The sequence below is a fragment of the Thunnus albacares genome, chromosome 9 (genome assembly GCF_914725855.1).
Source record: "Thunnus albacares chromosome 9, fThuAlb1.1, whole genome shotgun sequence".
Taxonomy (NCBI): Eukaryota; Metazoa; Chordata; class Actinopteri; order Scombriformes; family Scombridae; genus Thunnus; species Thunnus albacares.
Window position 1 is genome coordinate 2,892,502 of NC_058114.1, and position 25,551 is coordinate 2,918,052.

General features: G+C 41.6%; 1 protein-coding gene across 7 annotated transcripts in view; it reads right to left on the reverse strand.

Annotated features, from left to right (window-relative positions):
• mast2 (microtubule associated serine/threonine kinase 2) overlaps window positions 1–25,551 on the reverse strand; it is a 212,417-nt gene that overhangs the window by 81,329 nt on the left and 105,537 nt on the right. For 6 of the 7 annotated variants that reach the window (XR_006405009.1, XM_044362111.1, XM_044362110.1 and 3 more), the window contains one exon: window positions 12,271–12,302. Coding sequence is in view for 6 of the 7 variants with exons in the window: in XM_044362111.1 (XP_044218046.1) it covers window positions 12,271–12,302 (32 nt within the window). In the remaining variant the exon portion in view is untranslated. Of the gene's footprint in view, window positions 1–6,390; window positions 7,252–12,270; window positions 12,303–25,551 lie in introns of those variants that run through there. The other variant, XM_044362113.1, reaches the window with a different exon arrangement.

A 25,551-nucleotide genomic window follows, 5' to 3' on the forward strand; every position in this document is an offset into this window, starting at 1 on the left:
TCTGGTTGTGACGCTCAAAAAAAAATGTATCCACCGTTTTACAGCTGCTCCTTTTCCCGGGAAAAATGCTTTTTGTGCCAAAGTCGGACCTGGAAGTTGTAATTACACTGTTTGGCCACTATGTCAACCTGGCTTCACGGCCTGACACACTTCCTGTAGGCTTAACCACTTAAACCTGACCAGACTTTAACCGTAGTGTTGTGACATCATAAAATTTAGTTGTTTTTTTTTTTTTTTACAATGGTTTGAAACGTTTTTGGAAAGCAGAGTCATTCCTGCTGATTCCTGCCGTCAGCGGCGACAGATCAGAAAACGCTTCAATGTGTCGTTCTGGGTGAATAACGTTTGGAGGAACATGTTGGCTCAGACTATTATAATTATTTTAATTATTTGATTCAAAATGACAAATTCCTCCACTGTTACCAGAGCCCAAAGTAACGTCCTAAAGTTGTTTTGTTTAGGTGGATATAGGAATGAAACAAAACAATGAGTTGATGCTTAATTAGTCGATTAGCAACTATTTTAATCAAAATAATTAATTGGTTTTTTTTTTATGCAGCTTCTCAAATGTGAATATTTTCTGGTTTTCTTTGTCTTTGGGTTTTGGGATGTTGGTCAGAAAAAACATGATGATTTAAGAGCAGATGAGTTGCAGCATCAGAGCCAGTCATTTACATCATTTACAATAATATAAAACTGATATCTATTAGTTTTCTTTACTTCAAAACATCACAGTGATTTAATATAACTCTTGCATAAAGTTGGGGGACTTGTAAGAACAATCAAAATCGAAGCATCAGAAGCAGAAATAAACTTCCTCTTAATCCCTAGAATGAGTTAAACTACAAAAACACTGGATCCCACAGTTCCCAGAATGCAGCTCTTACTGTTGTCTCTTAGTTTGACCCCGCTGCCTGGTGAATGAACCCTGATGACATCACTATGACATCATCGGACTTGACACAGCTCCTCCAGAGCCACAGATTATATTCATTATATACAAGCTGAGAACGACTAATCATCACTAGTAAGTGTCCTTTTAAACAAAAACCTCATATGTTTATTAAATGATTAAAAAGATGGAGGTTTGCTGGACTGACTTGTGTGATTCTGGACGTTTGAGAAGTGATTTAGACTTTACTGGTGGAGGTTTTAACACAGAGCTGTCTGACTGTTTGAGGCAGCAGCAGCAGCAGCAGCAGCGGCGGCAGCAGCAGCGGCGGCGCCAGGCTCGACCTCGCTGATCCACGCTGCCTGCCTGCCTGCCTGCAGATGTCCCCTCACAGCGGGCGGGGAAAAAAAAAAAAAAACCCTCGCACACTAACTCATCACAGTTGGAAACGGCTGGACAGAAAGTTCTGGATCGACATCACAGAGATCAGCCTGGCGGCAGGTCAGCTGAATCAAACAATTCAGTCACATTAAATCTACCTTGAAGCTGCCGTCTGTCAAACACAGATACTCTCATTCCTCTAACGATGGCCGCCTCCAACTCTTACAGGAAGAAGATCAGATACTAAGAACTCCACACTGATGGGGATGAAAATGAGTGCAAGTTAAGTTCACTGGGCAGTCGGTACTGGTCTGCAGGGCCTTTATGGAGTTGGTCTGCATGTATCCCCCCCCCCCCCCTTGCTGGGTGGGACAGACTGGGAGAGGCCACCTGCTGGGAGGTCGAGGGCGACACACATTTTAGTGTGTTCATCTCCTGCATATATGAGGTTGAGCTATCTGTCACCGTTAAAGGACAGATTCATAATTTTTATTTCAAGTGTAACAGCAGTCAGGTGTCCATATGAGGTTTTCCTCGCTGTAATCATTCCTCCTGTTCATACTGGATATTAAAAGATCCTTCAAATGTGCTTTTTAATGTTAGTGATGGAGGACAAAATCCACAGTGTGTCCACACAGTCATTTAAAAGTCTCTGTGAAGCTTCTATTCAGCTTCAGCAGTCTGAGTTAGTCATATCAAGTGGATATCTGACACATTTATAGTCTTTTTTAGCATCAAATTCCCTCTTTGTGTTTCCTCGGACAGTGTTTCCCTGTTGAGCTGCAGGTGGAAGTATAGTAACAAAAAGAGGGACTTTGGCACTAAAAAGACTGTAACGTTGAAAGATATCTACTTGATTTGACTCATTTGGACGCTGAAGCTTCATATTAGCTTCAGATAAACTTTTAAACACATTTTTGCACAGAAGGAGGACTGTGGATTTTGTCCTCCATCACTTCCATTGTAAGGTCATTATGAAGGGATCTTCTAATGGTCAGTATGAACAGGAGGAATGATTACAGCAAGAAAAACAGGTTTCAATGTTCATTTGGGCTCCTGACTGTTGGTTTAAGACACACTTGACAAACTGTGAACTCGTCCTTTAAGTGAGACATAAAGGAAATGTTAAATCAAATAATAAGTTGGACTATGAGGAACAGCACTGTTCTCTGATTCTTTGCTTCTCAAGCAGGAATATTTTCTGGTTTCTTTTGTCTTCAATGACAGTAAACTGAAGATCTTTGAGTTGTGGACAAAACGAGACATTTGAGGACGTCGTCTTGGGCTTTGAGAAACAGTTATCAACATTTTTTACCATTTTATGGACCAAACAACTATCAGAACATAATCAACACTACAGCTAATTGATATAAAATAATTGTTAGTTGCAGCTCTAGTTTCCATCCACCCAGTTTATTTTCAATTTATGCCTAAAAACCCTGAGTGAAATATCACGTTTGGCCTGGCTGATGTGGAAAAGAAGAAGAAGAAGGTGTATTGATAAAAAACAGACTTAGTGAATAAATGAAGAGCTGAAAACATCAGATCTGTGTGGAGCGATGATGAGGAGACTGTAACCTTCCTCATATCAATACATGAAACTAACAGAAATGTCACATTTCCATCATGTTTTCCATCGTTTGGGCTTTGACTGCCGCTCTTTTAGTGACATCATCTCGTTGTTTTCTCTTCTTCTGCGACGGTTTAACGGCGCCGACTGTAGAATTAGCGCCACCTGCTGTTTCCTACTCCTAATATTCACATAACACGGTTAAAATCTGGGCTACATTTGGATGGAAACCTAAAGGTTACAGATGAGGAGCATCAGCATTCGTTTTGCATCAGTATGTGACCATTAACGAGGCCCCATTAAGACCATAATAATAAACAGGAAGTATCTGGGAAAGGAGAGCCGCCGCCCTCCCAACAGATTACCTTTACATCTGTATCTGTATCAGGCTACATTATCTGGAAAAAACACCTAATAATCTAAGATGTAAACAGACTCCGGACCACATTTGGAGGTGTAAATCCAAAGACTCATGGATCGGATGTCATTGTCCAGATAACGTAGCCTGATCCGGATCACATGTTAACGCCATGTGTGTAGCAGAGAGTCCAGTAGAGTAACTGTAGTCTGTTAAGCAGATAAAGGAATTCCCTCCCTGTCAGTTCCTCACTCTGATACCTTCTTATGTTCCCCCTCCAGCCGAGTGTCAGAGTTTCAGTGACTCTGTATGTATGTACACTATGTATGTACTGTATGTACCTAACTATGTGTGTAATGTCAGCCGGATTTGCTCTGCTTGTTCACAGCTGTATTTCTAGTGACAATGACGTGGCTGCAGATACAATGCAACGTCTACTTGTAGTGTTCAACAGGTATTAAAGATTGTAGAGAACTATTTTAAATGGGAGGCTAATGACAGGAAAATGTAACATCCTGACATGAGAGAATACAGACAACAGGTGTGTTTCCATCCAGATGTTTCACAGATGCTAAACATAGAGACATTCCTACATAACACGGCGTTTATGTTAAATGTAAAGCTGAAACAATTAGTTAATTATCCAATTGGTTGATCTACAGAATATTAATGATGTGTAATGCTTTGGTATAGCTGTTTTTCTCAGGTTTATTTCATTGTAAATTGAATATTTTGGTAGTAAAGATGTAACCTGTTTTCTGACTTTTTACAGACAATAGTCACCAGATTCATCAGTGACACTAAAAGCTACTTGAAGCCAAAGTTAAATGAGTTCATTAGTTGTTTCTACACATGCACGGTGGTGTTTTTTTTTTTGCCAGTCTTGGCTAGTTGATGGTAGCAAAAGGCCAAATGCTGCATCTTACACCACTTGAAATAAGAGAAGAAGAAGAAAAGGGAAGCAGAAGCAGGTCATTACACTTGAATCTTCTCATTTTTTTCCATCTCAGCCAAATGTAAAAGCATATTTCAGATATTCTGCCTTTTAGAATATTGTCTATAATAACATTTGGTCAAAAGACTCGTCTGAGATCACTGTCCAGCCTACACACTCACACCTACTGTACAAGTGGGGACCCAAAGACACCCTACACCCTGCTCCGGATAGCACAGGAGTAGGGTTCAGTTATGGGATTAGCTGCTAGGTGGGGTATGTTTATATCATATCGGGACTGAAAGGGAGAAGATTTTCGTCACTGTGGAAGAAATGCAGGAGGATCTGGACACAGTGACTAAATATGGCAACAGGAAATGTTTCCAGGAATGGGAGAAGCACTGGCAGAACATACGAGGGGATTAGAAAGGTACCACTGAAAGATTTATTACGACAGGCTCTGGCTCATAGTTTTGATTTTGTGGCGAATTTACTGCACGTTTCAGTCTCAACATTCTCATTAACCTTGTTTACAGATGTTTTCAGGTCTGTCCACAACCTGTCCTGCAGCAAACAGACACATTTAGAGACCAGCTGGTGAAGAAGGTGGAACATCTGGCAGCTAAACAGACAGATGTGTTTCTCAGGAGTTGGTGGAGACCAAACCAGAGCTAAAAGAAGAGCAAATATTGGACTTACAGTGAGGGAAATAAGCATTCATATGAAATTAAGACCAGACATGTGCATTAAATTGGAACGACACAGGAAACTGAAACGTAGTTGATACTTGGTGGAAAAGCTTTTGTTCGCAATGACGGCTTCAAGACGTTTCCTGTATGAAGAAACTAATCTCTCACAGAGTTCAGGGGGGCTTTTGGTCCATTCTTCTGTGTAGACAGTCTTCAAATGTTGAAGAGTCCAGGGGCCAGTTGGTTCCTTCCATAAATGTTCTATTGGGTTCAATGGTTGGGCCTTTCCAACACCTTTATTTTCTTTCTATGGAACCAGTTGAGAGTCTCCTTTGCAGCATGTTTTGTATTGTCCTGGTGGACGGCGACAGATTCTTCTCAAGAATATCCCGATACGTGGCATCTTCCCTGCTGGTACCAGGAGAAGAGAAACGGCTCCATACCATGACGCTTCCACCTCCAAACTTCACTGTAGGTACATTTAGGGTCGTATTTAGAGCCATTTCTCCTCCAAACATGGTGTTTTTGTCCGGTCTGTTTACGTCACATTCTTCCAGTAATCTACAGGCTTCTCCGAATGTTGCGTAGCAAACTTCAAAACGAGCTTCAACATGTCTTCCCTTCAGTGATGACGTCTTACGGGGTGATGGTGCATGGAGACCGTGGCGGTGGAGTCCATTACCTCACTGTACCAGCTTCTTCCAGGCGTTTCTGGAGCTCTCTTTTCGAGAAGTGCTTGGATGCCTGGTCAGCAATCTTGCGAGGAGCTCCCGTGTGTAGCCGGTTGACGGTGGAGTGATGCTGCTTCTAATTGCGGATACTGGCCCCACTGGTGCTCATGGGAACATTTAGAAGTCAGTCGGTAACCCGCGCCGTTCCTATGTTGCTCAACAATCTTGTTGCGAAGGTCTTGGCAGAGCTGTTCGCCTCTAATCATCATGAGATGGTTCTAGCTCGACAGCTCGGTAACAAACGATGCGTTCACAGATGGCTAACCCTTTTTAAAAGAGTGGAAGCACTAACAGCCACATGCAGCTGATTCTAATTAGCACAGGACTAATCAGAGCTTTTTCTAACTGCGTGTTCAATACTTTTTTTTCCTGCGTCATCCCAATTTAAAGCACAGAACTTTTTTTATCGATTGTAATGTTATGATTTCTGTAGCTGTGTTGCTTTATTAAGTCAATACTAATGTCTGGTCTTAATATCATATCAATAGCTGCACTGGAAATATGTTTAATGAAAAAAAATGTGTTTCTGCCACTGTATATTCATCAGTTGGACACAGATGATCATGTTGACGTGTGTCTGCCAGACGTGTTAATATGTGTTTTGCAGCTTTAAGTTTGTTCAAAATGTGCATGAAAACAGTTGGATGTAAACAAACTGTTGCTACGAATGACTAGAAGGAAGGAAGAGAGAGAAAGACACGCAGCTGTTGCTTCCTTGATACGAATCTGTTCTGCATTCTCGCTTTTTAACAGACCCACAAACACACAAACACACACACACACACACACACACACAAGCCCAGACATCTACTGTAGTGGACACACACACTCTTACTGTAGTCGAAGGTGCGGGGCTCCTGCTCTCTCCTTCCTCCTCTTCATCTTGTGTCCCGGGACAAAAGGCTCAGCTGTAATCTTTAATAATCCACTGAACTGCATGAGCTCATCCGTCCGTCAGAGACATACTGAGCACACCATGGCTCCATATAAACCCAAAAAACTGTTCCAACAGTTAGTCCCGCATGAGTCAAACCACTGACAGCAGTTTTATATATAAAGGAATGACCGGAGTGTGTGTGTGTGTGTGTGTGTGTGTGTGTGTGTTACGTCAGCACCTGCTCTTATCTACACACAGAGAGACACACAGTTATGTGAAGTATCTGGGGTATAGTGTTCCTTTACCAGCAAGCTGAGGCTTGCTGAGTCACAAACTATCAGACCGCCTCAGAACACACACACACACACACACACACACACGATCAGCGGAGCGACGGCGGACCACACACACATTTATCTGTGCTGAATAAACAAACTCTGTGTATATGACATCACTCTTCATTTGGGATTTCCTCTTTCTCATTTTGTCTCCCCCCCACCCCCGTCTAAAGAATCCAGAAATAAAACACACGTTAGATCCTTAAAAGTCCGTCTCGCATCCAAATAATCCCCCGAAAAACATCATCAACTTCTGAGTGTTTCCATCGTGTCAGATGAAGAGGAAACTGATCCTTCAAGTTCTGACATGTTGGTCGTAGCCGGACCCTTCGAGCTCCGACCAGAGAGGCTCAGAGGGACTCTCCCGCCTGCATGTCCACTCCCCCCCCCCCAGTAACGGAGAGCTTTCCTCGGGTACAGTCAGCCCCGGTAATCCCCCTCCTGGTTCCTGGAAGTCTCAGTGTGTCTGATCGCTGTGATGAGATGAGAGGACTGACTGAGTCCTTGACAAACATCCGCGAGAAGGACGGACAGACAGACGGAGGGAGGGAGGGAGGAGGGAGGAGGAAGGAGGGAGGGAGGGAGGGAGAGAGAGGGAGGGAGGAGGAGGAGGGACGTCTCATATCTTCTTTTTACTCATTCAAAACTATTATTTGTGGTTTTACACAATTACACAGATTTGGAGGCATTTGATCATTGTTGCAGCAGCAGAAAAAAGCTTTTATTGGTTAAATGATTGTTTTCATTCAATCATTTGGTCTTCAGAAAGTTTATTTTTCATTATAAACGAAACAAACACATGAGGAAAAAAATCCTTATGAATATCAGATTATAAACAGATTATAATTCTGTTGTTTCATTGTTTATTGTTTATGACTTTTAATTTTTTTACTTAATGAAATAAACACAAAAAATATTTTTAAAAAATAGTTTATTCATTTAAATACTTGAATAACTTAATAAAAAGTTAATTTTTTAAAGGACTTTTCAAAAATAAATTTTAAAATTTATAAATTATAAATTAAACATAAACAAATTATAATTTTTTAATGACTTTTATTTACTTTCAAAAATGTCTCTTTATAAGTACATTTATTTCTAAAATGACTTTTTAAACAAATATTTTTTAAATTTGTTTATTTTTACTGACTTTATGACTAAAGAAGATAAAATGATTGTATTGTTAAACACTTTTAATTGAATGAATTTAATAATTTTTTACAACGTATTTTTAAATGACTTCACTTTTTAAAAAGGAGTTTATTTTTCATAACTTTAAAAAAATAGATAATTTTTTAATTTTTTCAATGTTGTTAACTTTTTTAAAAACTTCTCTTTATAAATTACTTTATTTTAAATGAATTTTTAAAGTGAATTTATTTTTATTTTTTTTTTATGACTTTTACAATACTTTATAAAAAGTAGTTTTTTGGTTGTTTTAATGAGTTTTAATGAATGTTTCCAGTCTCATCCAGCAGCAACAAACACGACTTTTTGATCCAGAATTAAAAGTTTGGGTGAAAATCTTTAATTAATTTGCTCCTTTTTTAGAAACTTCAGGTATTTTTCTTTACTTTCTGTCAGAAAGTGACAACTTACGGCGTTATAATGTAACATTAAAAGCTAAAAGAGAAGTTTGTGTGTGTGTGACACGCTGTCATGATATTTCCAGAGCAGCTGTCCTCGCTCCGTCTCTGCTCTGCTTTCCGAGAAGCCCGGGGACACCGCTGACCCTGATGGGCTAAATGCAGCTCACATGCCAGATTGCTAATTCATAAACAATGGACTGGATCACAGACGGATCTCACTGGGGTAGTGTTACCCCCCCCCCCCCCCTCACACAAACACAAACACAAACACACATAAACACAAACACACATAAACACACACGCACATACAGAGCTCTGTTAATGTGATTACTGAACTGACGTAGGAGCAGCAACAGGACATGAGAATGTCATTACACACCAATCTGGACCTCTGCATGCGAGTGTGCGTGTGTGTGTGTGTGTGTGTATGTGTGTGTGTGTGTGTGTGTGTGTCCGTGTGATGAGAATCTGTTGCCAGTTTCAAATGAAACCTTGATGAAGCTCTCAGAGATTTTTCCCACAGATTTTCTTTCTTTTCCTTTCACACATGTCTGACGTGACTCTGTTTTGGGGAGGGAGGGGGGGGACGGGGGGACTTTACTGACACCCGTCATCAGTGCAATGACGAGTCCAGAGGAGACTTTCTGTCTTTGATTAGACAATCAGAGACAGAACACAGACGTTGTTTCAGTTCCTGAACTGTGTCCATTAATAGGCAGCTGTGGCAGCGTTCAGCAGATAGCAGGATGCTGCCGTCGGCCAACTTCTACTTCCACCCAGTCGACCCAGACTCAGACTCAGACTCAGAGAGAGAGAGAGAGAGAGGCATCACAGCAGCCGACACACCGCCTCCAAACTCACACACACACACTGATAAAGCAGCTCTGTGTCTTCAAACAGCTTCCAGGAGATGTGGGAGAGATAGAAGTCGGTGGTTTTTTACTGGAGGTTCTGGTTCTGCAGCAACACATTTATATTTTATTATTACCGTCGTCATGATTCCCCAAAGGTTTGAGATCCTAAACAAGTTCAAAGATGAAAACCTTCAAGCCAGTAAAACACCAAAACAGTGTGAAGACTGAGTAAAAGGAAGAAATAACACATGAAAAGTTGAATTCATAAGCAATAAAACGCCTCCTCGATTAACTCGGTACACTGTGAGATTTCGCTGCTGTAACCTGATTCGTCCCAGTGTGACCAGTAGCTTACGTTGGCTAATGTTAGCAGATATTCTGGATGCATGACAGACATCACTGAGTCCATTCACAGACTCTTCCATAACTGTCGCTGCTCAGCACAAGTTATACGTCGCTATTATTTTCATCTAGTTCACTGTTAACTAACTATAACTGATGACTGAAACTATAAGCAGACATTATTCATAACGATGCAACTCAAAGCTTCAACTGACATCACTTTGCTGCAGTGAATCAGACTTTGCTCATCTCCCTGCAGAGCCACAAAAAGCTTTATGTCACTGGTTCCTAACTGGTGGGACTGGGAGAAGGTCAACTTCATCATAAAAAAAAAACCCCAAACAACTATGAAATGTAGCAAAGTAACGTTTGTTATTGCTTCTTATTTTATTGAGCTTTAAAGGCACAATATGTAATTTCAGCCGCTAGGCGTCTCAATCAAAACAATAACAACAGACAGAGTGTGATGACGGTGTGAAGTAGCAAGGCATCATGGGAGTTGTTGTCTTCGTTGTTAAATAACCAGCTTCACTGGGATAGGATTACTCCAGTGTTCATCATTCAGGATGTTTTTACCCGCAGAGGTCTCCTCCTCTCCAGAACAAACCGACCCGCAGATTAAAATCGTTAAAAATACTAATTAAAGCTGTTTCACCTAAAAAAAATCAATATTTCTCCGACTATGTTTGGCGACCACCTGACTTCCTGGAGAAGCTGTTCGCCGAGCTTAAAAACCACCTAAATTTATCATGAAAATGTGGCTTAAAACTGAATAAAAGTCAATTTATAACAGTTTGTGTGGAACAACCACAACGCCGATGTATTATCTTGTATGTGTGTAAGTTACTCTTTGGTAGACGCCATTGTAGCGGACAAACACAGCGCCGCCGTATGCATCTGGTGCGTGTTTACTCTTTGGTAGAAGAGGTATGACGTCATCGACAGGCGACCAAATGAAACGGTCCGTTACTTTGATTAAAATACAGATTTCTCTGAGTTTGATAATGTAAGTACACAAGTCAACAACATATATAACATAGGTCTAGTTGTTTTTAGACATTTTAATGTGGAATAATTACATATTAGAGCTTTAAGCCTCAGTGACTCAGTGGTGGTTAACTGTCTCCTCCCAGTTAGTAGGTGCTGGGTTTGAATCCACTAACAGCTGGGATGGATGGATGGATGGAAATATACTGAGTGGGTGTTAAGTTGGTCACTGAGTGGACGGTGACATGAGGGGAAAATCTGGACCCTGACGTTAGACCAGCTGGGAACCGCTGCTGTACTTGTAAAGACATTTAAATGATGGATGATAAACAGCACACACTTTATTACTGACAGTTTGTTTGCTAATTTGAGTGCATGTATTTTAGTTCACATTCTGTCTTTAATGTTTCTTGCTCGTGTTAAATCCTGATTTGTCTTTTGTTTCATGGATCCGGTGAGTCCGACCACCGGTAAAGATGGCCGCTTATACTGCAGCAGCAGACAGGAAGTGGAAGAGACCAACCAGTTACTTGATTTAAATCTTTGTTGAGGTTAATTTGTGTTATAGAGTTAATTGTTTATGTGTCATTTGTCAGGTCTGTCATGTTGAGTTCACTTTAAGTTGATGTTTGTTTAGTTAACTTCTATTTCAGTTAAAGAGTTCTAGTTTTTTTCTATTATTGTATAATGGAAAAAATAAATTTGCCAAGTTGAAATTAAGTTGTAAATAAATAAATACAAATTTTTTTTTGCTTTATACAGCTTGTGTTCTTGAGTTTTCCTGCTTGAATACGACTGAAAGCAGGATGAGATTTAAAAACAGCTGCTGGTGTAAATATAATGTATTTATGATGTGCAGGTTGTGGATTCTGCTTCTGACCTGCAGCTGAACCGACTGTTGTTGTGATGAAGACGACTCTCACACAATACAACACGTCTCTGATTAGTTCTGACAGTTTAACGGCTGCTTTGTTTGTCAGAATATTAACTGTACTGTATGTGAGACTCTTGTTTCCTCCTGTGTGTGTAAAGTAGGTTTTAACCAGGACAATACATCAGCTGCCTGGAACACACACACACACACACACACACACACACACACAAATACTGATATAAATAGGTTTGCATCCATCCACGGTTGGATGCTCAGCTGTTCTGGCACACACACACACACACACACACACACACACACACACACACTGACGGACTAACTGGCCTTTCAACTTTGTCCTTTAACCGTCGGTCAGGTGGAAACTCTCTCTCTCTGTAGAACTTGATACGAACATTAACAGCTGAGATAAACATTATAACCAGGTGAGATTTAAAGGACCAGTCTGTCATTTTATAAAACATAAAATAAAGTATTTGACAAACCCGACAAAAGAAGCAAAACAGAAACCAGAAACTAAGAAAAAATAAGTCGTCGTCATGTCTCCTCTCCGGTATGTCTCCGGTTGTCATGACGCAACCCTCTAAACTCTTGGCAACGTGGAAGAGAAACATCTCCGAGCTGCAGACCAGCAGCTTCTCTTCCACCGTTATATCACCTGTATAACATCTGTATCTGTGTTTGGTTCATTGCTCTGCTCCCAGTTTAAGCTTTCCAGATAAAACATCTGGAGAAAAAAAAACAAAAAAAACAACAGCAGGCACAGAGAGAGAGAGAGAGAGAGAGAGAGAGAGAGAGAGAGAGAGAGAGAGAGAGAGAAAGGGATGATGGGTACTTACAAACTGCCTCTTCTTGGAAGGCTCAGCTCCTTCTGAAAAGAGAAGAAGAAACAACGACTCAATATGAGGATTTAAACAACTAACAAAAAGACAGTAATGCGATCTGACCAACAGATGTCACTCTGACACAGCTGGTTTCATGCTCTCGCAGATGTTCAGGCATCATTATTATATATATATATATTATATCATATATATTATATATTATATATTACATATATATATATCAGTGCTACAAACAGTGAAACGTGGTGACGACTGCAGTGGAAACAGAAACTCGCCCTCAGAGTTCAGACGGATAAAAACAGGAAGTTTGACTCTTTCCATCAGTGACACAAATCCTGCCTGTGTTTGGATTATTATTGATGGAGCTCATATGTTTAAAGAAATGTTTACAGAGTGATATTTATCACTATAAATAGACTGTGACACAAATGAAAAGATCACGTAGAGCTTTAATTTAAACAGAAGAAGAAGAGCTGCAGTACACAGAGGAGTTTTTACTGTTTACATCATACTTCTGATGCTTATTTATATGTTTTACCTCTAAAATGATGATTAATAACAGTATATATTGATACGAGTCTGTTATAAAGCAAGAAAAAGCTCCATAAACAAACAAATCAAGTTGCAAATAATGACAAGAAATCAAAGTGATGAATGCAGCTCAGTAAATTAGATGTTGTTGTTGTTGTTTTTATTTACTGAGGAGAGTTCAGGTCAGTGCATCCAGGCATGATGAGGCACCTGAGCTGCACCTCATATAATCAACCACAGGGAGGCAGCGGTGTCTTATTATTATTATTATATCAGCATGAGAGCAGCAGCTTCACAGGACTCAGCTGCTCAGATTTAAAGCCTGTTTTTATTATTTCAGGCTCAGGATGCTGACAGACTACAGCTGCAAACAAAACTAATAGATCATGTCTGGATTAACGCTGCAGCAACACAAAGAAAGAAAGAATAACAGAAAATCTGCTTTAATAAAAGTCAAAATGCTCCAAACTCTCCGGAGATGGTCGAGCTTTCAGTGAATAGAACAGGTGATCGCTGCGCTGTGATTGGTCGACAGACAGCTCCAGAGAGGTTTAAAAGACTTCGTCCCTTTTTGATGCAACATTTTCAGTCTCCTTGAAATGATGCAACAGCGGAGCTCGTATGTACACACAACCTGCCACCTGACAGCTCCTGAGAAAACAGACCACCGACATTACAGCCTTCCTGGAGAGCACCATCTGTCCGACACCACCCATCAGCGTGTGTGTGTGTGTGTGCCAGCTTCAGAAAGTAGGTCAACAGCTGGTTTTACTTTGAAAAAAACCTCGTTAACACCTTCATCAGCAGGAACTCTACAGCGACGTTTCCTTCATATTGAAGCGTTAAAGGGGACATATGACGCTTTATGTGATTTTTCTGTTATTTTCATGCTGTTATAATGTTGTATTTCTATGTTAAACATGGTTAAAGTTCCCAATCTTGAGGTGAACGTATGTAGAAATGACTTCTACTTCCTCCTCGCCATGATAACGCCCACAAACACTCACATATTTCAGATCAGAGTCTTCTCATTTGAGAAGTTTTCTGTTTCATTTTAATATAGTTTGTTTACGTAACCAGAGCCAGACGACACGTCCTGGAGCCGGCCAATCAGAACAGAGCGGAGCTAAAACTGCCTGTTTCAGACAGAAGCTGAACCGAGTGGCTGCATAAAGAGCCAGTAAAAGATAAATAAAGAGTTTTTTTTTACTGTAAATTATGCAGAGATATCGCAGTAGAGCCCCGGAATATAAATATAGAGGTGAAAATGTGCACCACACGTCCCCTTTAACAATCAGAGACAGCTTTAAACCGCTGGGCGAGCGTGTGCTCGGGGGTTTTTCACTCATATATTCACAAAGCACTCAGCAGGGAGAGAGAGAGAGAGAGAGAGAGAGAGAGATGTACCTTTTGGCTCTGCTTCCAACCTGCTTTTATCTCTCCATCACACCTCCCGTCTGTATCACACACTCTTAACACACACTGTGTGTTCCTGCGTGGGACGGCCGTGTCATCGGAGTCAGATAAGCTCCCTCTATCTCTTCATATCTCTCTGTAGAGATAAGCTAATGGATATAATGGAGTTTAGTTGAAGCGGGAGTGAGTGGGTGAGCCGGTGTCTGCAGTACGCGTGTGTGTGTGTGTGTGTGTGTGTGTGTGTGTGTGTGTGTGTGTGTGTGTGTGTGTGTGTGTGTGTGTGTGATGGTAAAAAATCAATTATAATTTTGATAGTTTTTCATTTAGCCTGTCTAAACAGCACAGCCACAAATTAGCTGATTAGTGTGTGTGTGTGTGTGTGTGTGTGTGTGTGTGTGTGTTCCTGTCAGTCAAACTGTGATTCTGTTAGTCATGTGAACAGATGTTGTCCAGACGTGGAGGGACAGGAAATGACACAGGAGAGGCGACCTATAGTTATAATTCTTGGTGATGTTTCTTCTCTCAGGCTGAGTTTACTGTTGCTGTTGTTTACTTCTTGTTTACTTACTGGTGAAAACAACAAATCACACACACACATATATATAAACCAAACCTGTGAGCTCAGACGCATCGCAAACAGGACGCAGATAATAAAGACGACGGGAGACTCTAGACGGACGACTATGACCTACGAGGAGACGGTCACATGACTGACGAGAGCTTATTTATTTACTTATTTACTATCGACTGAACGCTGTGAGCCGATACGTTACCTTAGAGGCCAAGTTTAGTTTGTTTCTCATTGTCTGAACATTTATTGAGCATGTATTGAAATGTTCCAAACTAAACAGCAGGTTAATTAATAAACTTTACTGTTTTTCTCTTTGCTGTAGAGACTTTTATTCAGCTGTGTTTTGTTCTTCTTCTTCGCTGTTTACGTTCTGTTACAGAACAGCTGACTGTCTCCGTTGGTCATGTGATCCTCCCCTCGCAGGTCGTAGTTTTCCACCAATGATGATGATGAGAGAAGTTGGAGGGCGAGACGAGCTTTGCAACGATTAATTATTCACTAAATCAATTAGTCGATCGACAGAAAATACATCTGCAACTATTCTGATGATGATGATTCTTCTGAACATTTTTAGGGTTTTGGATGACGTCACTTCAGGCTTTAGGATACTGATGTAATAAAGGCCCAACAATTAAGAAAATAATCTGCAGATGAATCAATTATGAGAATAATCAGTGGTCTCAGCTGTAGGCTGATTATTGCTGTGATCAGGAGGTGATTGATCGGCTCTTTAGAGATAAAGAGCTCTAAAAGAAGAGGAGAGAAAAAGAGCAGCGTCTGTGTGTTTTTAAGCACTTTATGCTCTTATCATCATCCAGCCGCCCACACGGAGCTCCGTAATGTGAAGTGATGCTCTTCTGAGACCCTCAGCTGACAGCTCCTCGCATTACGCTGTGTGTGTGTGTGTGTGTGTGTGTGTGTGTGTGTGTGTGTGTGTGTGTGTGTGTGTGTGTGTTGCAGCAGCTACTTTCTGAGCCCTCAGGGAGGATGTTCACCCCAAAGCCACCGTTCAAAAATAACCCAAAGGGAGGGGGAAAAAAAAGCTAATGCCCAATATAAAACACACACACACACACACACACACACACACACACACACACACACACACACACACACACACACACACACAGAGAGCAGACTGCTCGCGTTAAACAAACCAGAAGGACACAAAGCGAGCTGTGATGAAATTATCCCCGGTGACGGCGAGGATAAGAGAAGCAGAACACAAAGCCTGAAGCAATCTGCCCGATGGAAGAGAGCCATCGATAATACGCTTTATGGCTCAGAGAGAGAGAGAGAGAGAGAGAGAGAGAGAGAGAGAGAGAGAGAGAGAGAGAGAGAGAGAGAGAGAGAGAGAGAGAGAGAGAGAGAGGAGAGAGAGAGAGAGAGAGAGAGAGAGAGAGAGAGAGAGAGAGAGGGAGGGAGGGATAGAGAGAGAGAGGCTAATGTAATTAGAGAGTTGGGAAAAGAGAGAGAGAGAGAGAGAGAGAGAAGGCTAAAAGGTAACAGCTCAGTCTAAATATCTAAAGACCGGAGCTCTGTTTCCCCAAAAGCATGTTAAGACTAAGATGATTGTAAAATCCATCTCATGACCCGTCTAAAACCCTGCGGATTAAACCAGATTTTAACCCCTAAATTGGTCGGCAGGATCGGTTGTCATGCAGCTCGAGAGGAGGGGGGGGGGGGGGTGGGGGTCAAAAACGACTAATTAAATGCCAGAACCATCAACAACCTGGCTACGACGGGTTGGGTTTCTGTACATGTTGATACAAACTGAACTCTTTATATATTTTTCTTCTTTTCTAACTACTTTCTGTTCATAGCAGATTTGCCTTTCTCTCTGTTTGTCAATGAATTTCAGAGGACGTGGTCGCCTTGTTTGAATTAACTTTATTGGACCAATCCTCCATGCTTGTGAGCTCCACATTGTAGCTGATCAACTGATTGTTCTGCCTTTATGTGATAGAGAGAGAGAGAGAGAGAGAGAGAGAGAGACGGGTATGATATGCAATAAAGGTCTGCAGCTGGATCCAGACTGTGGACATCACATCGTTACCAGAAGGCTACCGAGGTCACAATTTAATTGAAAATCTATTCTTGAATCATAGTTCAAGAGCTTCATTTTGCTAATTAAAGCTTCTTCACACCAGCGAAGCTCAGAACCAGAACCAACACACTGGTGGTGGCCAGTGAGGCGATGGTGATCTGGTTTCCATGACGAGCTGCCGCAGCTGCTCCAGACAGCGGTGGCTGTCGGCCATGACTCTGTATCCACTGTAGCGCCACGCTGATGTGCCAAGACTGTGATGGACAACGCACACACACACACACACACACACACACACACACACACACACACACACACACACACACACACACACACACACACACACACACACACACACACAGAGTCCAAAACCGACAGAATGAACTCAGATGCTTTTAACAAACCACTCTTTGTTCAGTTTTGTCATCCATATTTCTACTTCCTCTTTGTATTTTTTAATGTTTTTCTTCAGCAGTCAGACAACGCCGCCAAAATCAATCAATCAATAAGACTAACGATGGCTAAAACATCTCAACCCTGTGAACCCGACACACTGATTCATATTCATGGAATAAAACAATCAATACAACTAACACTGCAGCTGTTCATCTTGTGTTTTTTGGGGGGAATAAGTCAGATTTTTCGCGGTTATGTTAACAGCTGCTTACAAACATAAAACCCTGAAAATTATTGACATATTTTCTTGTGTGATGACAAATGAAAACACTAGTTTTATGGTGATAAATGCTCATTCACACACACTGAAACACTTCATTCAGCAGCATTTATCCAAGAACAACATGAGACTTTATGTTGTAAATGTCTACCAGATCATCTGTGTGTGTGTGTGTGTGTGTGTGTGTGTGTGTGTGTGTGTGTGTGTTCAGCCGTTCCACCCGGGGGCCTCGATCATAATAACATGTTTTAGTTGAGCTAAAAACATGCAATTAAACAGGAGGATGCAGAGGGGAAGCTGAGCTCCACCGGAGACAATTAGAGCTGCTGCTGCAGCAGCGGCAGCGGCGGCGGTGGTGGCGGCGGCCCGCAGCCAGAATTCATTATCAACACTGTGAATATTGATGAGGAAACGGTGACAACAAAGAGACTCGGCGATGACACGCGGAGCATCGGTGCGAGACGCGGGGCAGAGCCGTGAAGACGCACGCTAATGACAAACCACTGTGTGATTACTGTAAAGACCAACAAAGACTGTGATGTGTTATTAAAGGGAAGTTATGGTTTTAGGTTTCAGAGCGTATTGATCTGCTGCTTTTAATGTTTCTTGTCTGTTTCTCCAATAAAGTTCAGCAGCGACTCAACAGACGGTCGCGTAATCGCTGTTTTAGAGACTCGAGACTGATTAATGACACTGAGTTTGTTGTTAAATAGTTAAATTGAATCTGCGTTAATTACAGCGAGATGTATTAAGCTCTCAGCAGGTTGGTACAGAACGGAACAACAACTAAATGTCCTCGTTAATCAGGATCGCAGTAACGACCGCGTTCGTTAAGACTGAACAGTAATGTTTTATTATTTTCCCTCTGAACGATCATAAGTATTAATCAGGAATATCGTCACTGATTAATATTTAAATCGGCTTCTTTAACGACATCTGACTGACATCGAAATTAAATTTAATTATCGCTTCATGACTTTGGCATTTAAACTATTTCTGTTACAGTAAACAAAAACAACAACGATTCAAATAATGACAAACAAATGAAGGCAGATTGTCTTACTTTGATAATAATCATGCTCTCAATTTTGGAACTATAGTTCCCATAATGCCTTGGGAGGTGTAAACAGGAAGCATACCGTTGCTATGGATTCAGTGGGTTAGCTGTGGGCTACAATTTTTTCAAAATAAAAGCCTGGTTCCATGTGCAGTTGAGGGGCTTTTATTTGAGTAATAATAATATGGCAGTATAGTGAAAATCAACATTAACTAAAATGTTTTTTTTTTGCACAAATCATTGATAGTCAACGGAAACAAAAAGTCCATCAGCAGCGAGGTGATGAACGACACCCGTCATGTCGGAGGCTGACGTGAGAGCAGCAGCGGGGGCGGCGGCGGGAGACGAACACCTCGTGCTGCTGTGAAACACGGTCGTTAACGGCAACATAAAGCCGCTCTAAGTGAATGAGCTAATTGTCTGACGGCGTCCTAATGAAAGCTCCACCGCCGCTTAACGGCCGCCAGGAGAGACTCTCCACCACAGAGAGAGAGAGAGAGAGAGAGAGAGAGAGAGGCCCACTGGGACCAGTAAGGCTCTAATAGAGGAGTGTGTGTGTGTGTGTGTGTGTATTTTGGGTAGGGGGCAGAGGGGGGAATGTGTCCCAGAATAACACACTTTACTGTGGAAGAGCATTATAATTCACCTGGGCCACACACTGACACATTAACACCACTAATCTCCATTACTGTGTCTGTGTGTGTGTGTGTGTCCTGTCATTAACATGACTGAGTGAGGTGAAAGTGGGACTCAGCAGAGACTGTAGAGGAGCAGAAGTGCAGCTGTGATTCAGACTTTAAGGCCGTCAGGTGACGTATTATTGAGGATTAAAGGCTGACGGACGTCTTTGTTCTTTAATACCACTCAGATAAAAAAACTCAGGTCTAAAAGTGTGTTTGGATCCTCTTCAGTCATGGAGAAGTTAACATTAGCATGCTAACATCTATGTGTTAGCATGCTAACATCTATGTGTTAGCATGTAACATCTAACGTTTAGCATGAACACTGAGTAGTTTTGCAGATATTTAAACCAAATTATTGAACAAGATTTAAAATCTAACCTGATGGTAAATCATTCAAAGTCATTTTTTTTACACTTCAGACTGAATTAATAATAAAGTCAATACATTAATAAATAATGAAAATCATGTTTAGCTGCAGCGCTAGTTGTTGTTAACAACATTCGGCTGTTTTAGTTCAGTTTGTGTTTTGTTAAAGTGTAAGTCCAAATAATATCATATCTAGAGCTCCAACGATTAAAAAATTAACTATTTTCATACTCAAATAATCTTTTTAGTCATTTTCTAAACAAAAATGCTAAATATTTAGCTCGTTCATTCTTTTTAAACGCAACGATGTGAAGGTTTCCTGCATCAGACATGATGGTAAACTGAATTTCTTTGGTTTGTTGTACAAAACAAGAAGCGTTTTACACTATTTTTTTGACATTTTATAGATAAAACAATGAACTGAGAAAACAACTGTCAAACTGTCACAGCTTTATCTTTATGTTAATATGTTATCGACTGTTTAAGGGTCTTTAAAGGGATGCAGATGATGTCGACCACTGAGATAAAGTCTGCTAATCAAGGCCTGATTATAATTATAATGTGACTGAATAACCATCATGTTTCTCTTCATTTGGGGGGGGGGGGGGGGGGGGGGGGGGGGCCTAACCAATCAGTAGTGACTGACATGTCTGTCCAATCAATGGCAGTTAGAGCTTTCTAGGAGCTTTTGATGGAAGAAATATGTCTTTATTAGTAATATTTTATTGTTTTTACTATAATTTGACTCACTTACAACCTGCACTGCTGCGTTAATCTCATTCATGGCTGTTTTTTTGTGTCTTGCAGGTAGATGACGTCCTCATTATTAAATCTGTGACTGGCTCATTGTTTCTCGGACCAGGAAACAGCCATCAGTTAACACACCCCCAGACTTATTTGACTCACTGATGATATTAGAGATGTGGGCAGAGATTCAGAGGCCTCCTTGCCTCCGAAAGGAATCTCTCCTCCTCCTATTGCTTCCCTACAGCTGCACCATTCAGTCATCATTAGATCCACTCCACACACACACACACACACACACACACACACACACACACACACACACACACACACACACACACACACACACACACACACACTTCCTGCGACACTGCGGGACATCCACACGTGCAGCTGCGGGATCTATCAACAAAACGGCCAAACGGATATGCACAAGTGTAAAAAAAAAAAAATCATCGGGGCAGCGTGTCGGTGCTCGTCCCCTCAGAGAGACAACCTGCTAATTAGTTTCAGCAATGAAGAACATCAGCCACCCACACACACACACACACACACACACACCAACACACACACAGCTGAAAGAAGCTAATCTGGCCTCATCAGCTTGTCTATCATGAGTTCCAGTAGGCCGACACTTCCTCTAGCGAGATGCTAAAGCCGCTATCAGCGCCGGCAGAGAAAACAAGCTAATCCTAATTGGAATTTACACATTCAAATGAAATCTGCAACGCCTCGCTGGAAGGGTTTTATCTGCAGATAATACAGAGAGAGAGAGAGAGAGAGAGAGAGAGGGGAGGGGAGAAAGTGTGTGTGTGTGTGTGTGTGTGTGTGTGTGTGTGTGTGTGTGTGTGTGTGTGTGGGAGACAGATTGACAGATTGGCAGGTGGATTTGAAACAAGCTTCCCAACAACAATTAAAACAAAGAGCAGTCTGGTGTCTGTTTCAACATGCTGAGCTGAACTGATCCGCACTGGGACTGTGTATTCAGCATCCTGCGTGTGTGTGTGTGTGTGTGTGTGTGTGTGTGTGTGTGTGTGTGTGTGTGTCTGTGAGATGTTGAGAGACAGAAAATTGTCCACAAGAGATGCACAGTATTCAATTTTCTGCTTGTATCCGATAACTTCAATGGTAATTTTTAAGCAAAAACAGATACCAGTTACTGGTTACTGGTACCAGTTATGTGTCTAGATTCAACCAGTGGAGTTTAATCTTTAATCTAACAACAAATCTTAAAGCTTAACTGTAAGACGTCGACCGTCACACTGTCTCCAGATGGTAAAATATGTTTTGGTGAGGAACTCTGTTACAGATTCACTCAAACTGATCAATAATGTTGAAGAAGTAAAGTTTGTAGATGATCAATTATCAGAAAATGATTTTTTATTTTACACCTGTGTGTTATTTGTATCGTTCTAGACATCAGTACGTAGAGTTCTGACAGGCAAAGCAGTTAATTTATGGCAAAAACTAACTTCCTGGTTCATATTTGACCCTCCGTGCTTACTGTAGTCGATGTCGCTGTACAGATCTTCACTCTGCTGCTGGTCAGTAGAAGATGTGGACAAAAATACAAGAATAAGATCCAGCAAATAAATGGAATCTTCTCTCGTCCGACATGCAGAAACGATTATATTTCAATCAATACAGCTGTTTGTAAAAGCTGCATATCGACTCACGTTTTTCTTGCACTTTACACAAATCTGTGCTCCGCCTGAAGCACGTTTTACTTCATGTCTATTTTATGCAAGTCAAGTCAAGTCAGTTTTGTATAAACCAATATAACAAATCACAAATTTGCCTCCAGGAAGTTTACAATCCGTACAGCAACACAACATCAGACCCTCCATTCAGAAAACTCCCCTAAAAAAACCTTTAACGAGGAAAAAAATGGAGGAAACCTCAGAAAGAGCAACAGAGGATCGTTCCTCCAGGACGGACTGATGGTAAATAGATGTTGTTTACAGAACAGACAAACAGGAAGACAAAATTAAAGATGGATTGATAAAATATATGAAGAATCTGATCAGGAGGAACTGAGCCATGTGCTGCCAGAACACAGGTGACCTACACTCAGCACTGTCCCTGAACGCATCCTGTGTAAACTGAAGCTTTAGCTTTATTAACGCGCTGCGTTCACTGTGTAAACGTCGTGTAAGATCTCACAGGACTGAACATGAGCTCGGATAAAAAAGACAATCAGGCATCGGTGTAAAAACTATATTATGTGAGAAGGTTTTAAATGATCTCAGAGGGATTTAATAGAAATTAGAATGAGTTTAATGAGAAGACTTGATTAGCTGAGCGTCTTTGCCTGCAGGCGGTTGGTGTCCTGCAGGGCCTGTAAAGCAGCGAGCTGTGGACCGGCGTTAACGCTGACTCGGTCTGATGGTCTGACGGGAATCCTTCCTGAGTGACAGAGGTGGGATTTCACTTCCCTCGCCAACCCTCCCTCCCCCCCTCCTCCCTCCTTCCCCCCTCCCTCCTGATGAAACACAGTCTGTGATCTGATACACTTCAGCAGCTTGTTTATGAGAACAGAACAAACACAAACACGTGCACGAACGCAGCAGCTTCACAAAAAATGTGAAAAGTGTTGTTGTTGTTTTTTTTTTTTAAAGCTTCCTCGCTGTGATGTGTGTGTGTGTGTGTGTGTGTGTGACCCAGATTTCAGCAGAGCTCTCAGACTGTCGGAATAAACCTCGACGCATTTATGAATTCATGAAGGCGAGCAGAGTCTGTGTGTTCAGACGCATGTTACAGAAACTATTGTGTGTCTATGTGGCGAAAAAGAGATGAAGTCATTTTCCGTTTCCTTTGTGCCTTTTCTCTTATTTTCATCCCTCCGGTCTGGCGTCTCTCTCTCTCTCTCTCTCTCTCTCTCGCTCCTGCAGCTTCAGTTTATTATCAGGGAACCAGACGTCCTCACTTCACTGCTCCGCCTGTCATCCCCTTCTTCATTCAACCAAAAACTGCATCCATTTGCACCTTTCTGTGTGTCTGTCAGTCTGCTGTGCTGTCCTCCCCCCCCCCCCCCCCCCCCCCCCAATAATAACTGCAGCAGCAGCAGCTCTCCTGCTGAGTGGATTCACACCAACATCAACCCTGAACGTGATAAGGTCTCCTCACAATATAAACATGTGTTACATACAGGCAGGACGATCCAAACGGAAATTATACATAAAATTAGTTGATTTTGATTCAATAAATCAATTTTAAAAATAACAATACAACAAAAGTGTTGAGTATTGATTTAAAACAGGAACAAATGGGGAAAACTAAACTTTTTACTGACAAAAAATAGAAACGATATAATTAGGGATGCACGATATTATCGGCACGTTATCGGTATCGGCCGATAAAAGCTCTAAAATGAAATATCGGCATCGGCAAGTTCTGCTGATTATGAGAAGCTGTTCTCTTCCGCCACCTGATCGTGCTTCCCTCGACGGTCCCGCAGGCTGCAGTTCACTCTGGTTGGATCCACACGGAGAGCCGGGGCTAACGTTAGCTAAGAGGCTAGCGGAGCGTTAGCTGCGGCATGACCGGAGGGAAGCACAGCCAGCTAGCCTCCCAGCTAACGTTAGCCTCGGCTCTCCGTGTGGATCCAACCAGAGCACTGGTTTGTTATTCAGGTTAAAGTGGGAGGAAGCAGCTGAGTGAAGTGCAGCCTGCGGAGGAAACACCGGGACCGTCAGGGTGAAACAGTCCACGGAGGAGGAGGAGCTGCTGTGTTCGGCTGCACATCTATGTTTGCATGTATAATAGTCTCCTCAGCCAGCTGAATAAAAATGTGTGCATATATCGGTATCGGCAAAAAATCCAATATCGTGCATCCCTAGATATCATTTAATCAAGTCTGTGTGTGTGCAAGACTGTCAATATCAAAATGAAATCATTTCATCAAATGACAGTTTTTAATTACATCTCTTCTTTTCAGATGTTAATGTATCAGAAAAGTGTGAAAAATGATACTTATGTGATGTTTTCATTATTTTGAATTATGAGAACTGTTTGTATTTTTATCTCATATCATAATTAACAAATTTAACTAAAGTTAACTTAGAGTATCATTGCAGTATTATTACATTCATCAATGAAAATAATAAAAATACTTTCACTTTATGTCAAAACACATCAATGAAAGTGACTTTAACATGATGTAATGATGCTGAGTGAAGGTTCAGATCCTGTATTATGTAAAATATCAACCAGTTATATAAATGTAACTAAAATCCTGAATGTGCAACTTTTATTTTGGCGACTACTGAGCAGTTTACGGGTTAAGTGTTGATGCGTGAGAAGAGTATCAGTCGTTTCTTTTTTTTTTCCCAGCTGCTTCTGAGATTTTTGAAGAAACTTTCCGAACATCTTCATCGCTGCCAACTCCAGTTGTTACTCACATAAATACCCAGATATTCATAACAATAACAGCAGTAGTGGAAGAAGACGAGAGAATAAAACGACATGATGAAATATTGAAGCAACACAGAAGGAAGGAGAAATAAAAAAGAATGAGAAGGGGGGGAAACTTTGTGTAGTGGGATTAATCAGACTGGTGGAAGATGAGAAGTGAAGAATAATTAGAGGCGATGATGAGACTGAAAGACAGAGAACGTGAGACAAAGAGGAGTTTGACAGACAGTCAGAGAGGAAGATGATTCCCCAGAGGGGAACCGGCGAGGAGAGAGAGTGACATGTGATCCTCTTTCATTGCCTCTCGCCCCCCCCTCCCTCCTCTCGTCCCCCCCCCCGCTGTGCTCACAGAAAACCCCGCTCTCAGCTCATCTTCATTGTTAAGAGCTGATCTGCTTACAGGCGGGTGAGGGTTCGGTGACGGGTGGGTAGCCTCGAAAATTACAGATGCGGGAGGAAGATATATACAGCAAGGAGAGGAGGAGGAAGAGGAGGAGGAGGAAGAGGAGGAGGAAGAGGAGGGAGCAAACATCCCTCCACACACACACTCCAGAGCAGGCGGCCACGGAGGACTTCAGTAATTATCATCATCAGTTAGACAAATCGCTCTGATTTTAGCTCTCATTTAAAGCGAGGCTCCAGAGAACCGGCGCTTCGTTCGCTCACATACTGGGAGAAAAAAAAAATCCAATTAATATTTTCACCGGTCGCACTAGAGCGGCCTGGGATCCCGCTGCCTGATGGACGTTTAGTTTCTGCTCCTGGAGGTGA